Below are 18,095 nucleotides of genomic sequence, written 5' to 3' on the forward strand. Positions count from 1 at the left end.
TGCATGTCCCAGAGAGAGGCGAGCCCAGCAAGGAGCTGGGGAGTGGAAGTGGTCCAGGGACTGCCTGCCCATGAGCAGGGAGGGTCCTCCACAGAGCCACAGGTGGGAGAGGGGACTAAGGTGTCAGTGAGATTTTCTGGATGAGGCTGGGGGTTATCTGGGGGAGTAGAAACTCAGAGAGGAGGAGCAGAACATGGCAGGGCCAGAGTGGGGGCCCCTATGCCCCATGGCCCCTGATGGGAGGCTGAGAATAGGCACAGCTGTCCCAGCAGCATCTAACGGACCTGACTCATCCTCTTGAGAAGCCTCGGGGACTGAAGGTGTCTAGGCTGCACCTCTGCTGGCACCCAGTCAGGGCTGCCCGAGGTGCCTGCTCCCGCCTCAGCAAAGAGCTCCACACATGGACCCCAGCCCTCTCCACCCCAGGTCTCCTCACCTGCAGGAAGCCCAGAGCCACACTCCCACTTCCCCACACCTCATTTGCCTGGCCCAGGGCCTGGACCCTCCCAGACCACCTACCTGAGTCTCAGCCGCAAGGCGGGGCATGGAGGCCGCTCGACCCTGGCTCTCCAGCCCAGGCTGGGGCTCCCCATCAGGGCCCCTCCGGGTCATGCTCTGCATCTGAACGTCCACAGCCTGTGGATACAGCACTCGCCCAGTCCCACTACATAAGGCACCACGGACTCATCTGACCCCACCCAGACTCACCCCATGAGGCAGTGCTGTCTCACCCAAATCCATCTCAGTCTCACCTAACCCCCACTGCTGTTCAAACGTCCCCCATCCTAGTCTCACACACCCCCCATTCCCTGTTCACATATCCCCCACCCTAGTCTCACACATCGTCCACCCTGGTCTCACACGTCCCCCACCCCAGTCTCAAAATCCCCCATCCATTTTCACACATCCCCCATCCCAGTCTCAAACATCCCCCATCCCTGTTCACACATCCCCTGACCCAGTCTCACTAGCCCCCCGGAGTGCTCACCAGTGCTCCTGACTGCCCCACAGGGATCTCTGTGGAGTGGCCACGCTCCAGGGGCGGCCTGGCCTCGTGGGGCCCATCCTGGGTCCTCTGAGTGCCCCAGGAGACAGACTCCTTGATGCCACTCTCTTGGTTTTGTCTATGGCAGAGAAAACAAAGAGATTCCTGTAGGGTCAGAGGCTGCAAATGCCTCACCAATAGCCTGGTGCTTCAACCTGCCAGATGCCTCCACCACATGCAGCAGAGGTCAGGGGGCTTGGCCACCCTGTTCTGGGCTGAACTTAGCCCTCCCCTGAACACAAGAGTACCAACATGGCCTGTGCACACTAGACCCAAGCAAAGCCTCATCAAAGGACACGGATCCAAAACAGGGTCAGAGCAGGAAGGAATTCAGAGTGGCAGAGAGGATGCAGAGCACCAGCTTACAGCCCCACAGTGCTCAAATCTGAGGGGGGGCCTGGGCCTGTCACCCCCTCCTCTGGACAAGGAGCTGACCTGTGAAGTGTGAGCAGGGGTTGTCCTTGCCGCACAGGACTAACCTGGGAAGGAGTGGGGCCACATGTGTAGAGCCTGCGTTAGGACAGTAGCTGAGAAGTCCTGCCTATGCCAGCAGACAGCGAGAGAAGCTGTCATGGAGAGGACAGGCTGGGACAGGTGAGGGCAAAGCTGTCATGGAGGGGACGGGCTGGGATGGGGGGTAGGGGGCCTCGCCCAGGACTCTTTGGGCTTCGTCCTCCAGGGGCTTCTTCCCTCAGGAGTCCCTTGCTGGTGGCTCCTCATTACTTCTCTGACCCCCCAGCCCAAGCCACGACAAGCCTTTCCATCCCTCGGCTCTCTGCTGGGGTGCAGCCTTCTGGCAGAAGCCACCCCACACATGCTGCCCATACACCTGCCCCAAAAGCCCCACCCGGAGATGCTCCCACACTGGTATTTCTCATCACTTGTCTCCCAACTGGCATGGAATGTGTTTGGGTGAGTGCTCATTCTCACATTCAGTGAAGCACTGACTACATTCTTAGTCATGCAGGTTGAGTGGCACTGATAACTCTGAGCTCAGACTGGAGCCTGATGGTCTAAATACACCACACACACTGCTGCACGGACTATGCACTACAGCCCCTGCTGGCACTGGGCACAGAGCAGCCGCAGTGGCTGGCTGGTGCTGAGAGGAGGGGTGGTCAGGAGAACCGGAGCTGGCTCCTAATGCACTGCTAATCCTGAAAAACACAAAGTCCAAGGCCAGGGGTGTGCTCAACCCGCTCACTAAATAGCTCAATAAATACCCTCGCCAGACCCAGTCTGAGTGGGTGTTCTCTAACTTGGAGTTGTAATTGATTTAGGTAGAAACTATCATCACAGAAATAACAGAAGCTCAAATTTCCTGCTGAAAACCTGGCTTAGATAAACCCCAGACACCTCACTATCTCCTCCCACCTACACATACAGTCAGAATCTGGACTAAATGCAAGGAAGGTTTCCACCAGCATGCTGAAAGCAGAGTGTGGGAATGGAGGGCTGCCAGGGGCTCGGGAGTCAGCCCCCAGGATCTGGGTCCTGAGATTTGGGAGCACACTTTTCTGGGCCACAGTGGGAAAAAGTGATGGTTCTTTTAAGTCACCTGCTTCTGAGTGATTTGTCACCAAGAAATATTGTGGCAAGAGTTAAGTAATACAAAAGAGCCTTACCAATTTGTTTACAAAATATAACAGCTTCAGAAATCAGTACCAAAGTGGAGATCTAAGATGAAAAGTGCCTTACAGGGTTAGAAAGATCAGAGCAGTAGGAGGCCACTGACAGAAAGGGGTAGGAGATGGAGGTGGAATCTCAGTATCTGCTGGCACGGAGGGCCAATGAGGAGCAGGGGCAGGGGGCTCTTGTCTGAAAGGGAAGCAGGTACTTGTGTTGGGAATGGGACGTGGTGGTCTAAGTGCTGTTAGGAAGGTGGGTTCGACGAGGCACCTAATGTCACAGGAAACAATTTTAAAGTCTGCCACAGAACCCAGCAAAGGAAGAGCCCTTGACTGCTCTCGGGCAGCAAGTACAACGAGCACCTATAGCAAAGACAGCCCCTGAGAACTGAGATGTGACCTGGGGGATCTCTGTCCTTGGAGGGTTGCTAAGGGCCCAAGTGCAGGGTCGGGTGGCAGACATGCCCCTCGGGTGCCTCTAAGCTGGTTAACCCAGAGGCCAGTGGAAGTGAGGGCCAGGGAGGTCAAGGAAATGGGATGTCTGCTTCCCCCTTTACTGGCTTTGGGCCTCCTCCTGTCCAGCTATGTCCTGCATCTGGATACTCACATGGCCCCGCCATTGCTGAGGGAGGTGGAACTCTTCTGTCGAAGGAAAACCCGGGCTCCTCGGAGCACAGCCGGCTGCGTCTGCTCCAGGGTGGCCTTCAGGGGGTGGAACAGGGACACAGGACCCATCTGCAAAGGAGGCAAAGGGAAGGGAAAGAGCTCCAATGGGCCTGCAATGTGGCCTCTGCGACTTGCTCCGACCACATGGCACAGGGCAAAAGCCAGGTCATGTTCAAGCCCAGCCTAAGGGCTCTTTCCCCTTAGCAAGGAGCCGCTTGCTTTCCCTAATATGTCCCTAAATACGAGCATGTGACCAAAACAGTGAAGCAAGCCAAGGGACCCTTACATCATCTCCTCAAAACCTTACCTGTCAGTGACTTCAGGAAAGCCATGTCACCTCTCAAAACCTCAGTTTCCCTGTCTACACAACTAGGGGATTAGACCAGATTACAGGTGGCAACAATATTCCATCTAATCATCACCTTGAATTGGCTGGTGGGTGTTAGGGTTAGGGTTAGGGTAGGGCTGAGCAGAATTCTGAGATTTCAGGGCTTGGGAAGACTGCTGGATGGATTAGTGATGTCTACCCCAGGTATGAGAATGGAAGGTGTGGCCTGAGCACCACATATTCTCCATCCAAGGGCTGGGTCAATGTGCCCAGAAGCCCTGGACACCTAGACAATTTTCCAGCAGACAGACAACATATGGTCACTGAAGACACGGCTGTGTGGGAAGGATGACATCGGGAAGATGGGTCCCCAAACCATCTCAGTCAAAGGCAAGAGCAGAACAGACAGTGATCCTGAACCTATCTATCTGAATTTCTTTGCTCTCTGTGTGAAGGGAAAACAGTTCTCCTTCCACTTCTCCAAACAATCCTCCTCAAATGGTCTTCACATCTTCTTCTCTTCCACCCCGCAACAACGGTAACACTGCCCAGCCCAGCCCTCATCTTCTGGCCCTGAGTGCTGGCTTTCTATGTCAGGAGCTGCCCAGTATTGCCAGCTCATGGAAAGCATAAAGGCTGTGTGTAGTTTCTGACTTTGGGGGCCAGAGAGGTAGCTTCAAGAATCTCATCTTCCTTCTCCTGAGGTACTTTTTCCAAGAATGGTGTGCGTCTCCCAGTTTGTCAAACCCCCGAAGGATGCCAGAGCCTTGGAGGCATCACAGTTACTTCCTGGAAAACTGAGGGCTGCCAGGTACCTGGGAGAGGCCTCCGGGAGCCTGGTGCATCTGGTCTCTGGTGGTTTTGTTCTGCTTGTAGAAGTCGAATATCATCAGAGCTGCATAAACCTTCCCCACTGTCATCTCATCCGCTGGAAGAGAATACAGGAGTTGAGATTCAGAGAACGGGGCAGAGGACCCATGGAAACAGGGGGCGCAAGTAAGCTGAAGAAACGGCCTCCCTTCCCTCGTCCCCCACAAGGACTCCTGGAAATGCACTGGGACAGAGGGCTCTCAGGCAGAACGCGGGACTTGGCCTACCTGGGGCTCCTCCAGATGCTGACCCGGCCCTCCGCTACCCTGACTCCTCCTGAGGCCTCTCATAGCCAAGCTGAGGCCATCCCCACCTGCTTAATGCGGGGCCCTTCCTGTGTCTCCTCCCCAGAAAGCAAGATGGAGTTGGACACCTCCCCGCGCTCCCTCACATCTCCCACACGATGGAGTTGGACACCTCCCCGCGCTCCCTCACATCTCCCACACGATGGAGTTGGGCACCTCCCGGCGCTCCCTCACGCCTCCAACAAGATGGAGTTGGGCACCTCCCGGTGCTCCCTCACGTCTCCCACAAGATGGTGTTGGGCACCCACAAGATAGAGTTGGGCACCTCCCGGCGCTCCCTCATGTCTCCCGCAAGATGGAGTTGGGCGCCTCACTCTGCTCCCTCACATCTCCAAGATGGAGTTGGGCACCTCCCGGCGTTCCCTCACGTCTCCCACAAGATGGAGTTGGGCACCTCCCGGCGCCCCCTCACCTCTCCTACAAGATGGAGTTGGGCACCTCATCCTGCTCTCTCACGTCTTTCACAAGACGGAGTTGGGCATCTCACTACACTCCCCAACGTCTCCAGGATGGAGTTGGGCACCTCTCTGCGCTCCCTCATGTCTCCAAGATGGAGCTGGGCACCTCCCGGCGCTCCCTCACGTCTCCCACAAGATGGAGTTGGGCGCCTCCCAGCGCTCCCTCACGTCTCCCACAAGATGGAGTTGGGCACCTCATCCTGCTCTCTCACGTCTTTCACAAGACGGAGTTGGGCATCTCACTGCACTCCCCAACGTCTCCAAGATGGAGTTGGGCACCTCTCTGCACTCCCTCATGTCTCCAAGATGGAGTTGGGCACCTCTCTGCGCTCCCTCATGTCTCCAAGATGGAGTTGGGCACCTCTCTGCGCTCCCTCATGTCTCCAAGATGGAGCTGGGCACCTCCCGGCGCTCCCTCACGTCTCCCACAAGATGGAGTTGGGCGCCTCCCAGCGCTCCCTCACGTCTCCCACAAGATGGAGTTGGGCACCTCATCCTGCTCTCTCACGTCTTTCACAAGACGGAGTTGGGCATCTCACTGCACTCCCCAACGTCTCCAAGATGGAGTTGGGCACCTCTCTGCGCTCCCTCATGTCTCCAAGATGGAGCTGGGCACCTCCCGGCGCTCCCTCACGTCTCCCACAAGATGGAGTTGGGCGCCTCCCAGCGCTCCCTCACGTCTCCCACAAGATGGAGTTGGGCGCCTCCCGGCGCTCCCTCATGTCTCCAAGATGGAGTTGGGCATCTCACCGCACTCCCTCACATCTCTGTGGGATACCCTCCTGCCTGTCCTCTGGATTTCAAAAAATACATTCCACACACCAGGAGCTCAACACAACAAACCCACGCTCATCTCCACGGCTCCTCTGCCACCCAGGGCTCCCTTGGTTGGAGCTGAGCGCAGACTCACGAGGAGGTGAGCCCGCTCTCCAAGGTGGCCTGCCCTTCGTCCCTCACCCTCACCTCCACAGCCCTCCAGCCACTCTGGGTGGGACAGGAAAGGTGGGGACTGGGGGCATTTCTCACCCTCACACTTACGCTTATGTGGTGGTACCAGCAAGTCCAGAGTCTTCTGGGGCAGATTGGCCCACACAACGGAAATCTCCTTCCTCAACTCCGCGTCACACTGATGCTGCTTTGTCCCAGCTGGACCAGGATGATGGTGGGGAAGGGGAAAAGACAGAGACGTTAGGAGCAGCCCTGCAGCCAATGGGACAGAGCTGGTGCAGGTGGGGAGATGAATGGTGCAGGGGGAGATGGGGTACAGATGGTGCTGGAAGGAGGGTGCAGTGGGAACAAACGCTGATGCAGAAGCTGCTCACAGCTCTCCCTGCCGTGAGTCTGCCCAGAGGAGGCGGCAGGTGAGCAGGGCATCCACCTCATGTGCACACGTGTGTCTGACGTGTGTGCGCGTGCGCTGTGCGCATGTGCATATGTGTGCATGGGACGGGCAATGGGGATTTAGGAAGAAGATGGCAGCACTCCAGCCATTCATCTATTCATTCAACAATATTTACTGAACACCTACTAAATGTCAGGTACTGTTCCAAGTGATGGGGCCAAAAAACTTCCCTTCTGGAGTTGACACCGCTTTAGTCTACCAATAAAGCAGCAATTAAAAAAATAATAATAAAGTGTACTGGAGAGTGGAAAGTGCCAAGGCAAGAAGAGCAGAGCAGGGAAGGGGACAGGAAATATCAGCAGAGCTTCAGCTGTGGACAGGACAGCCATCAAAGTCTCCCAAAGAGGAAGCCTGTGTGCCCTGAAGGTAAAAGGAGCCCCCGAGTACACTGGCCCTGCTATGTCACCCAAAGGGCCAGGGAGGCCTCGGGGCAGGGTGGATGGAGGGGGTGGGCAGGAGGGTTAGGGAAGGCAGTGGAGGGTTTTGAGCAGAGGAATAAAATAATTGGATTCACCTTTCTTAAATATCAGGTTTATTAAGGTACAATTCACATGCAGTGAGAGTCACCCTTTTTCCATTTTCTATGAACTTTGGTAAATTCATACAGCCATGCACCCAGTATCACCATCAAGGTATGCAACAGCTGCATCACTCCCAAATTCCTCTGTGACCCCTTGCGTCAACCCCTAGTCCTACTGGCAGCCCCTGCCACCACTGATGTGTTTTGGGTCCCCATAGTTTTACTCCAGAATGTCACACCAGTGGCATCATACAGCACACTGGCCTTTGAATCTGGCTTCTTTCACCCAGTGTGGTGCATGTGAGAGTCATACAAGTTGCCGCACGCAACAGTAGCGTGTTTCCTTTTACTCCTTAGTATTAATTGTACGAATGTACCATTTGTTTATCCATTGCCAACTGATGGACATATGAGTTGTTTACAGTTTTGGGCAATTTTGAATAAAGCTGTGAACTTTTGCATGTAGATTCTGTGTGGATGCATGTTTTCATTTCCCACGTGGAATGGCTGGACCATAGAAGCAACTGCAAACTGTCTAAGGGCCTGCATCATTTTCTTTTCCCACCAGGAACACATAGAATTCCAGTTGCTCTGCCCTCTCAGCACTAAGCATTGTCATTCTGAAAAGTATTTTGGCAACTTTAGTGGAGTGGAGTGTAATCTCGTTGTGTGTGTTTTTTTTTTTTATTTTTGGATTTCTCTAATGATTAATGATATCAGGCATTTTTGCATGTATTTGTTTGCCTTCCATATATCTTCTTTGATGACATTTCTGTTCAAATCTTTTGTCTGTTTTGGTTGGGTTATTTTCTTAGGGAGTTGTGACAGTTCTTCATATATTATGAACAGTAATCCTATAGCAGATATGTGTTTAATAATTATGTTCTCCAAGTTTTAGGTTTGTCTTTTCATTCTGGTTTTTTGTTTTGTTTTGAGACAGGGTCTCCATCTGTTGCCCAGGCTGGAGTGTAGTAGTATGATCACAGCTCACTGGAACCTTGAACACCTGGGTTCAAGCAATCGTTCTGCCGCAGCCTCTGAGTAGCTGGGACCACAGGCATGCGCCACCATGTCCAGCTAATTTTTTAATATTATTTTTTGTAGAGACAGAGCCTCACTTTGTTGTCCAATCTGGTCTTAAACTCCTGGATTCCAGCAATCTTCCCACCTTTTCTCTCAGTTAATCAAAGCTGGGATTACAGGTACAAGCCACTGCACTCGGCCTCATTTTTAAAAATATCTTTCGTAGCAGAGTGCAGTGGCTCATGCCTATAATTTCAGTACTATGGGAGGTCGAGGCGAGTGGATGACTTGAGGTCACGAGTTCGAGATCAGCCTGGCCAACATGGTGAAACCCCATCTCTACTAAAAATACAAAAATTAGCTGGGTGTGTTGGTGTGTGCCTGTAATCCCAGCTACTTGGGAGGCTGAGGCAGGGGAATCGTTTGAACCTGGGAGGCAGAGGCTGCAGTGAGCTGAGATTGTGCTACTGCACTGCAGCCTGGGCAACAGAGCAAGACTCTGTCTGAAATATAAATATGCATTTCATATAGCGAAAGTTTTGCTGTAGTTCAGTTTATCGATTTTTTCCATTTGAGACGGAGTCTCGGTCTGTCACCAAGGCTGGAGTGCAGTGGCACAATCTCAGCTCATTGCAACCTCCGACTGCCAGGTTCAAGCAACTCTCCTGCCTCAGCCTCCCAGGGACTACCAGTGCACAGCACAGCACCAGGCCTAGCCTTTTTTTTTTTTTTTTTTTTTGTATTTTTAGTAGAGACGGGTTTCACCATGTTAGCCAGGCTGGTCTCAAACTCATGACCTCAGGTGATCCACCTGCTTTGGCTTCCCAAAGTGCTGGGATTATGGGCGTGAGCCAACACCTGGCCTTGTGTTTTCTATACAGGTTTCATAATTTTAGATTTTACATTTCTGTTTACAATCCAAGTTTTTTTTTTTTTTTTTTTTGAGACGGAGTCTCGTTCTGTGGCCCAGGCTGAAGTGCAGTGGCCGGATCTCAGTTCACTGCAAGCTCCGCCTCCTGGGTTTACGCCATTCTCCTGCCTCAGCCTCCCGAGTAGCTGGGACTGCAGGTGCCTGCCACCTCGCCTGGCTAGTTTTTTGTATTTTTTAGTAGAGATGGGGTTTCACCGTGTTAGCCAGGATCAAGTTATTTTTTGTACGGGATAAAAGGTATGTGCTATGGATTAAGCTGTCCCCTACTCCAGTCCACATGTAGAAGCCCTAACTCCCAGACGCGACTGTATTTGGTGACAGGGCCTGTAAGGAGGTGATCAGTTCTAGGAGATCCTAAGTGTGGGGCCCTGATCCACAGAATCAGTGGTCTCATAGGAGATACCTGGAAATCCACGTGCTCTTTTTCTCTCCATGCACACACAGAGGAAAGTTTGTGCAAGGACACAGCAGGACGATGGCTGTTTACTAGCTAAGAGAAGAGGCCTAAGAGTCACAAGCACAAGCTCTTGGACTTCTGGCTTCCAAAACTGTGAGAAATACATTTCTTTTATCTAAGCTGCGGCATTTTGTTGTGGCAGCCCGAGCAAGCTAAAACGGCATGTCAAGAATGTTTCTCTTTTTGCATAGGATTGTCTAAATTTCTCCAGCATCGTTTGTAGAAAAGATGATCTTTTCTCCATTAATTGCCTTTCCAAGTTTGTTAAAAATCAATTGACAGTATAAGTGAGTCTATGATACATGATGGATGAAGCTTTCCTTAATTCCCAGTTCATGGAGAAATTTAAAAACATGAATGGATACTGAATTTTGTCAAATGCTTTTTCTATATCTATTGAGATCATCATATGCTTTTCCTTCTTTGATACAGTAAACTACATTAATTGATTTTCAACACTGAACCCAACTTATCCTGGCGTAAACCCCACTTGTGTCATCAGGTATTATCTTTTAAAATATATTCAGCTTGGCCAGGCGCGGTGGCTCACGCCTGTAATCCCAGCACTTTGGGAGGCCAAGGCGGGTGGATCACGAGGTCAGGAGATCGAGACCATCCTGGCTAACACGGTGAAACCCCGTCTCTACTAAAAATACAAAAAAGTTAGCCAGGCATGGTAGCAAGCACCTGTAGTCCCAGCTATTCGGGAGGCCGAGGCAGGAGAATGGCGTGAACCCAGGAGGCGGAGCTTGGAGTGAGCCGAGATCACGCCACTGCACTCCAGCCTGGGCGACAGAGCAAGACTCGGTATCAAAAAAAAAAAATTCAGTTTGCTGAAAGATTATGTTGAAGATTTTTAAAAATCTATGTTCATAAGGGATATTGGTCTGTAGTTTTCTTTTCTTGTCATGTCTTTGTCTAGTTTTGGTATCAGAGCAAAGCTGGCCTCTGAAAATAAAATAAGTTGGAAAATATTCCCTTTTTCCCCTTTCTGGAAGAGTCTATATAGAATTGGCATTATTTCTTCCTTAAACAGTTGGTAGACTTCAATAATGAAGCCATTTGGACCTGGAATTGTCTTTCGTGGAAGGTTTTTCCACTCTAAGCTTAATTTAATATATATGGTATTACTGAAGCTTTTTTTTTTTTTTTTGAGATGGGGTTTCACTCTGTTGCCCAGGCTGTAGTGCAGTGGCACCATCACAGCTGATTCCTTCTACTTCAGCCTCCCCAAGTAGCTGGGAGCACAGGCGTTCACCACCACATTCAGCTAATTTTTTAATTTTTTTGTAGAGCCAGGGGCTCCCTGTGCTGCCCGGAGTGGTCTCAAAGTCCTGAGCTCAAGTGATCCTCCTCCTTCCACCACAAAAACTGCTGGGATTACAGGCATAAGCCAGGGCACCTGACCTGGTTATTCTTTTTTGTTTTTTTGAGACAGTCTTGCTCTGTCACCCAGACTGGAGTGCAGTGGCACGATCTTGGCTCACTGCAAACTCCGCCTCCTGGGTTCACACCATTCTCCTGCCTCAACCTCCCAAGTAGCTGGGACTACAGGCACCCGCCACCACGCCCGGCTAGTTTTTTGTATTTTTAGTAGAGACGGGGTTTCACTGTGTTAGCCAGGATGGTCTCGATCTCCTGACCTCGTGATCAGTCCACCTCAGCCTCCCAAAGTGCTGGGATTACAGGCATGAGCCACTGTAGAGGTTATCTATTCTTGAGTGAGCTTGATAGTTTGTGTTTTTCAAGGAATTTTTCCATTTCATTTGTTAAAATGGACACAAAGTTGTTTATTAAATTCCTTTATTTAAAATATATTATTATTTTTAAGAGATAGGGTCTCACTCTGTCACTCAGGCTGGAGTGCAGTGGCACAATCATAGCTCACTGTAGCCTCAAACTCCTGGGCTCAAGTGATCCATCCTGCCACAGCCTCCTGAGTAGCTGGGAATACAAGTGTGTGCCACTATGCCCAGCTAATTATTTTAAACAATTTTTTGTAGAGACAGATTCTTGCTATGCTACCCAGACTGGTCATCAACTCCTGGCCTCAAGCGACCCTCCTGCCTCGACCTCCCAAAGTGTTGGGATTATGGGTGTGAGTCACTGTGCCTGGCCTCTTATTATTTTTTTAACTTTAACAGGACTTGCAGTGGTGTTCCCTCTTTTGTTGCTTATGTTGGTTATGTGTATCTTCTCTATCTTCTTGATCAGTCCAGGTAGGGCTTTATCAATTTTGTTAGTTTGATTTTTTTTTTTTTTTTAGACAGAGTCTTGCTCTGTCTCCCAGGCTGGAGTGCAGTGGCGCGATCTCGGCTCACTGCAAGCTCCACCTCCTGGGTTCAAGCCATTCTCCTGCCTCAGCATCCCAAGTAACTAGGACTACAGGTGACTGCCACCACACCTGGCTAATTTTTTTTGCATTTTTTAGTAGAGACGTGGTTTCACCCTGTTAGCCAGGATGGTCTCGATCTCCTGACCTCGTGATCTGCCTGCATCGGCCTCCCAAAGTGCTGGGATTACAGGCAGGAGCCACTGCACCTGATTTTTTTTTTTTTAAGAGATGAGGTCTCACTCTGTCACCCAGGCTGGAGTGCAGTGGCACGATCTTGGCTCACTGCAACTTCCATCTCCCAGGTTCAAGTGATTCTTTGCCTCAGCCTCCCGTGTAGCTGAGACTACAAGCATACATCGCCATACCCGGCTAATTTTTTCTATTTTAGTAGAGATGGGGTTTCACCGTGTTGTCCAGGCTGGTCTTGAACTTCTGAGCTCAGACAGTCTGCCTGCCTCGGCCTTCCAAAGTGCTAGCACTACAGGTGTGAGCCACTGCGCCCGGCTATTAGTCTTTTTTTAAACCTGATCACTCTGGCTGTTGTGTTGAAGGCAGGCAGAAGGTGCCAAGGGCAGAAGTGGATGAATTAGAAGCTGCTGCAGCAACAGTCAAGAGCCAGAGGACGCAGCAGTGGGGAACGGGAGAGGAGTGGCCATATTTTGGATATATTTTAAAGATAGAGTCAAGAAAATATGAGAGAGAAGGCATGAATCAGAAATGGGATAAGAAAGAAGGCGGAGAAAAGGATGATCCTCAGCCTGTGCAACACAGCGAACCCCCATCTCTAAAATATACAAAAACTACTAGGGAGGGGTGGTGCCTGCAATCCCAGCACTTTGGGAGGCCGAGGCAGGAGGATCACTTGAGCCTGGGAGGTGGAGGCTGCAGTAAGCCATGACTGCACCACTGCAATCCACCCTGGGTGACACAGTGAGACCCTATCATTCATAAATAAATAAATAAATAAATACATGAATAAATTAAGATGACTTCTAAGGTTTTGGCTTGAGCATTGACTGAGATGGGGAAGGCTGTGGGGGAAAATCTGAAGTTCAGGGGAGAAGTCAGGACTAAAAATACAAAATTGGATTAATGCTATTTAAAGCCATGGGAATAGGTGAGATGATAAAGGAATGAGAGTAGAGAACATTCCATGGCACAAAGGCACACCCAGAGTTTGTGAGACCAGAGGAACAGATAAAAAAAAGGTTCAAAAAGAAGAGAGTGCAAATGGAGAAACGGCCATGGACAGCCCATGAGCTGGGGATGTGCCTCGGCCTTCAAGTCGAGCAACATGGAGGCCTGGAGACCCCCAGGGCAGCTCTGGTGAAGCTGGGGAGAGCCTCCAGCATGTGGGAAAGGGAATTCAGAGACAATCTCTCAAGAGCGGGGCATTAGAAAGGAGAGAATAGGGAAGTCAACAGAGGGGAAGATAACTTTTTTTTTTCAAGATGGAGTCTCACTCTGTTACCAGGATGGAGTGCGGCGGTGCAATCTCAGCTCACTGCAACCCCGCCTCCCAGGTTCAAGCCTGCCTCAGCCTCCCGAATAGTTGGGGCTACGGGTGCTCGCCACCACCACGCCCAGCTAATTTTTGTATTTTTTGTAGAGACAAGGTTTCGACATGTTGGCCAGCATGGTCTTGATCTCCTGACCTCGTGATCTGCCCACTTTGGCCTCCCAAAGTGCTGGGATTACAGGCGTGAGCCACTGCACCCGGTGGAGAACTTTCTAAAGATGGAGGAAATAATCGGGTGTTTATATGTTGACACAAATAATCCAGTAAAGAGAAAAACTGGCAGGGTAAGAAACAGTATGGCATTGCCAGTATGGCATCCTTGGGGAGACGTGAGTGGGGCTTGGTGCACAAAGCAGGGGATGGGGCAGACGCAGGGGGGCGGGGGTGGGCTCTCTGGGGCTGTAATCGCCTCTGTGGTAGGGAAAAACACACTAGAGGCTCCTTCTCTTCTTGCTTTGGCATCACTCTGTGGTTCTGTCCATCCGTTCAGGGAAAGACCAGATAGGGAATGGGCTCACTATGGGAAGGGGCCAAGGGCATGCCAGCTCGTCCCCAGGGAGGGTGCTAGCTGTAGTGAGGCTTGGCCAGGCTGTGTCCTGGTTCCACCACCAGCTGGCTCTGAATAACCTGGGCAATTTATGAAATCTCACCATGCCTCAGTTTCCTTACATGAAAATGGGATCATTGCAGTGCTAATGTGCAGATGGTTACCAGGCGGAAATGCCAGTGCCCCACAGGGCGGGCATCCTGTGTGGCTGTCCTTAGACCCCTCCAGACACAGCTGACCCCTCACCCTCCTCCCTGCGTGTCCTCCTGGGGCTGGCACTCAGGGCGGGGGTGCACATCCCTGGGTCTGGGGCCCTCCTTCCGAGGCTGCCTTGCTCACCTGGGGCCAGTTTGATCTCCAGCGCCGTCCGGATGAGGGCCATGAGTGTGGATGTGAAGTGGACAGTCATGTCCTCGCTGGAGATGGGCATGTTCATGCGAACCAGACGCTAGGGACAAGCAGGGCGGTCAGGGCCAGGCCTGCTGCGGCCACCCCACCCCAGACTATGCAATGACGGGGTCCCTGGAGGCCGGGCTGGGGACAAGCAGGGCAGTCAGGGCCAGACCTGCTGCGGTCACCCCCCACCCCAAGACTACGCAATGATGGGGTCCCTGGAGGGTCACCCCACCCCAGACTACGCCATGACGGGGTCCCTGGAGGCCGGGCTGGGGACAAGCAGGGCAGTCAGGGCCAGACCTGCTGCGGTCACCCCCCACCCCAAGACTACGCAATGATGGGGTCCCTGGAGGGTCACCCCACCCCAGACTATGCCATGACGGGGTCCCTGGAGGCCGGGCCGGGGACAAGCAGGGCGGTCAGGGCCAGGCCTGCTGCGGCCACTCCCCACCCCAAGACTACGCAATGATGGGGTCCCTGGAGGCTAGGCTGGGCACCCCAGTGGTGGTCCCTGCAGGTGCCTAGGCCTGAGTGAGGTGGGGCGGGTGGGAGTTTTGCCAGCATTCATACTCTCCCATGGACTCCCCGCCCCGCAGATCTAGCTAAGGACCCTCCTGGCTGCAGAAAAGTAGAACTCCAGGTAAAGACTGGAGCCTTGATCCCTCTGAAATCACAGCTACTTCCTCACCCCGAGGGACCCCTGCCTGTGACTGAATGTAATAGTGCAGCCTTGGCTGGGGAGGAGCAGCGGCAGCCACAGACAGAAGGGGTTCCTGTGCTCATGGCTCTGCCGACCCTCGTCTTCTCCTCCTACCGCTTGGATCATCTGGACAAGGAGTAGGTGGTCCAGGGTGCCTCTCTGGGGCCCAGCTCCCAGTGGAGGCCCCTAGAGGTGACACCCTGGTTTTAGCTCAGGTCCGGTGAGGCTTCTGCCTCTCACCACCCAGCATGAGGCCTGGGAGAGATGCTCGATGCCACTAAAATGCAGAGCCCATCTCCGTACAAGGCAGCTCCTGCTGCTGGAAGGACAGGAACAGATGGGACTACCCAGGGCCGCAGGCCGAGGCTGCTGCACTTCAGAACAGGCTGGGGCAGTGTCCTGCAGTGCTGTTCCATCTCCCTCTCAGGCAGATAGCCCGTTGCCAGTTTTCAGGGACAGAACAGTCGGAGATGAGCTTGTGTCCGCACCACAGTCCTCTGGCCACAGCCAGTGCTGCCCAGAGACCCAGGCTCTAAGATCTTAAGAGGCCTCAAGGAGGAAATGTGTCTCAAGTGTGCCTGGAATATTCTGAGCGTGAGGAGCAAGGAGCTGGCCAAGTGGAGCCCCAGGAGCACTGTCCAGCTAGAGACAGGAGCCCCTCCCCAGGGTCTGCCTGTCCTTGACCAAGCCTGCAACCTGTGGCAGGCCAGCCCCTTCTCTAGGGAGGGCCACACAGCCCTGCCCCTAGCATCCTGGCCCCAAATCCAGAGTCCTCAGCCTAACAGCTGGTGGGGTGTGGATGCAAGCCAGGCTGGAGACATGAGCCTGACTCTGGCCCCGAATGCTGGCAAAGCCCCACTTGCCACATCCAGTCCCAGGGCTTTGCCCAGCATGTGTGTGCAGCACAACAGGAGTAAATGGCTTCCCAGAGAACGGCATCCCTGCAGACCAGCATGGATGGCGGTGTGAGAGGCCAAGGAATTCCTCTCCCAGAGGGCAGGCATTGGGGGGCGTTGGGAATAGCAGTGAAGGCAGAACAGGCAGGTAATTTCCAAGAAGGAAGAGCTCCACCCAGGGCACTGGAGACTACCCTCCCCAGGGTGCCATCAGCCCACTCCAGGGCCCAAAGGGCCAAGAATCTCAGGAAGAAGCCAAGAGGCAAGGCCAGGGCAAACAGACAGGTGTCTCTGCCCTGGGCCCTCCGAGGTGCGGCACTCTGGGCATCTCCTGGACCCTCCTCAGCTCATCTGGCCCTTCTGCTCCCACCCTGAGACCTCCCTTGGTCTCTCCATGCCCAGAACCTTGGAGTCAGCCGGCACAGCTGGATGGGGCTCCAAAGGCTGCTCCGTCACGGCCCTGCCTGCTCGCCCTGGCACCAAGTGTGGACAGAGCTCTCCTTCTTGGGGACAAAGCTACAGCCTTGCATGCAGGACACCCAGGCAGGCACAATGCAGGGACAGGGCAGGGGCTGAGGATGGCTTAGAGGAGCCACTCGGCTCCCACAGGCTGCACTGAGTCGGGTGACAAAGACCTAGAGTCAGGGCACAGAGACAGACAGTGTGGACAAGAGCTGTCCACAGCACCAGAGAGATGGAAGCTCTGGTGGGAAGCTTCCTCAGACAGATTCAGGAAAGTCTTCCTCAGGGAGACTCAGGAGAGCTCTAGGCACGTGCTGGCTGAACCACAGGCTGTTTGCGGGAGAGCAGTGGGGGCCTCAGGAGGGCTATTGGGGGGGTGGGGGGGGTGCTGGGGGAACGAAGGTGCTTACACACAGCGGGTATGGGGTGGGACTGGGGACAGCTGGGCAGATGGAAGAGGTTTAGGGCTGGGCCGTGTGACCTGCTTGCCTACCCAGGAGGGAGGCCTGGAGGCATCCCTCGATTTACCCCCTTCCCGTGCCTCCTGGGCCCTGAGGCCATCCCCATCCTTCAGCGGCCCTCTGAGGCCCCAGGAATAATAGCAAGCAACCTCTCCCCGACACCCCTTTCCTTCTCAATGCCATGGTGCCTCTTCCCCACCATGGAGCCTAGAAAGTCTGCAGCCTGGGCCCCGGGAGCCTCTGCACTTGCTGAGCTGGGGAGGGGGTTATACAGAAGCGCCAGAGGCCCTGCAGGCCCCACCTGCCCCCAGGGCCAGACCCAGAGGGCTGGACAGGTCCATCCATACCAGGGGCTTAGGGCTTTGTTCTGAGCCCAGAACAAAAACAATCTCTGTTAAACAAATGGTCTGTCCCCTCATTCCTAGAAAAGGAAGAGAGGGAGAAAAGGCAGGGAGGAGGGTCTAGTTCTGTCTTCCTGAGCCTCCAGGGGGTTCTCAGAGGGGGCAACTCAGGTTGTGGGGACAAGAGGCCAGTGAGACATCATGGGGGCCACGTCCCTCCGTCTGGGAAAGAAGCTGGAATGGGGCTGAAGAGAAAGACACAATGAGGCGGCCATGGGTGCACAGCAGAGCGGCAGACAGACAGCCGGGCACCCTGAAAGGGAGAGGAGCTGGGAGAGCCAGCGAGCACCCCCCGGCGAGCACACACAGCCTCCTGGGGGGGGTGGTGCAGGGTCAGGGTCTACCTTGTAGGCAACTCGAGCAGGGCATTTCTTCCCCAGCCCCAGAGGCGGGGACATGTGTTTCAGCATCTCAAACATGTCATTGTAACTGATGCGCCCACTGGAAACCCGTCCCAGCGAGGCCAGGGCACAGTGGGGTGGTCCACAGGAGGAGCGGCAGCAGGAGGGGAGCGGGGAGGGGAGTGGGAGGAGCGGGGAGGGGAGTGGGAGGGGCGGGGAGGGGAGCAGGGGGAGCAGGGGAGGGGGGTGTGGAGGGAAGGGGGCGGGGAGGAAGCAGACAAGAAAACAGAGCCAGTTAATCAAAGTGTCGGATTCAAAGCCCAAAATCAAAATAAGTAAAATGAGGGATTTCTTTGCTTGGCTTGACCCCCTCCTGGCCCCCCACCCCCGAGCCTCACCTCCTC

General features: G+C 53.5%; 1 protein-coding gene across 2 annotated transcripts in view; it reads right to left on the bottom strand.

The window, feature by feature from the left end:
* The window catches only part of CACNA1B (calcium voltage-gated channel subunit alpha1 B), a 250,042-nt gene that overhangs the window by 5,359 nt on the left and 226,588 nt on the right, over positions 1-18,095 (bottom strand). For both annotated transcript variants that reach the window (XM_030920382.1, XM_030920383.1), the window contains exons 38-44: positions 17,695-17,791; positions 14,374-14,482; positions 6,339-6,446; positions 4,483-4,595; positions 3,281-3,408; positions 989-1,124; positions 520-636 (exon numbers count right to left, since the gene is read on the bottom strand). In XM_030920382.1, coding sequence (XP_030776242.1) covers positions 520-636; positions 989-1,124; positions 3,281-3,408; positions 4,483-4,595; positions 6,339-6,446; positions 14,374-14,482; positions 17,695-17,791 — 808 coding nt within the window. The remainder of the gene's footprint in view (positions 1-519; positions 637-988; positions 1,125-3,280; positions 3,409-4,482; positions 4,596-6,338; positions 6,447-14,373; positions 14,483-17,694; positions 17,792-18,095) is intronic.

This window comes from Rhinopithecus roxellana, chromosome 16, assembly GCF_007565055.1.
Source record: "Rhinopithecus roxellana isolate Shanxi Qingling chromosome 16, ASM756505v1, whole genome shotgun sequence".
Taxonomy (NCBI): domain Eukaryota; kingdom Metazoa; phylum Chordata; class Mammalia; order Primates; family Cercopithecidae; genus Rhinopithecus; species Rhinopithecus roxellana.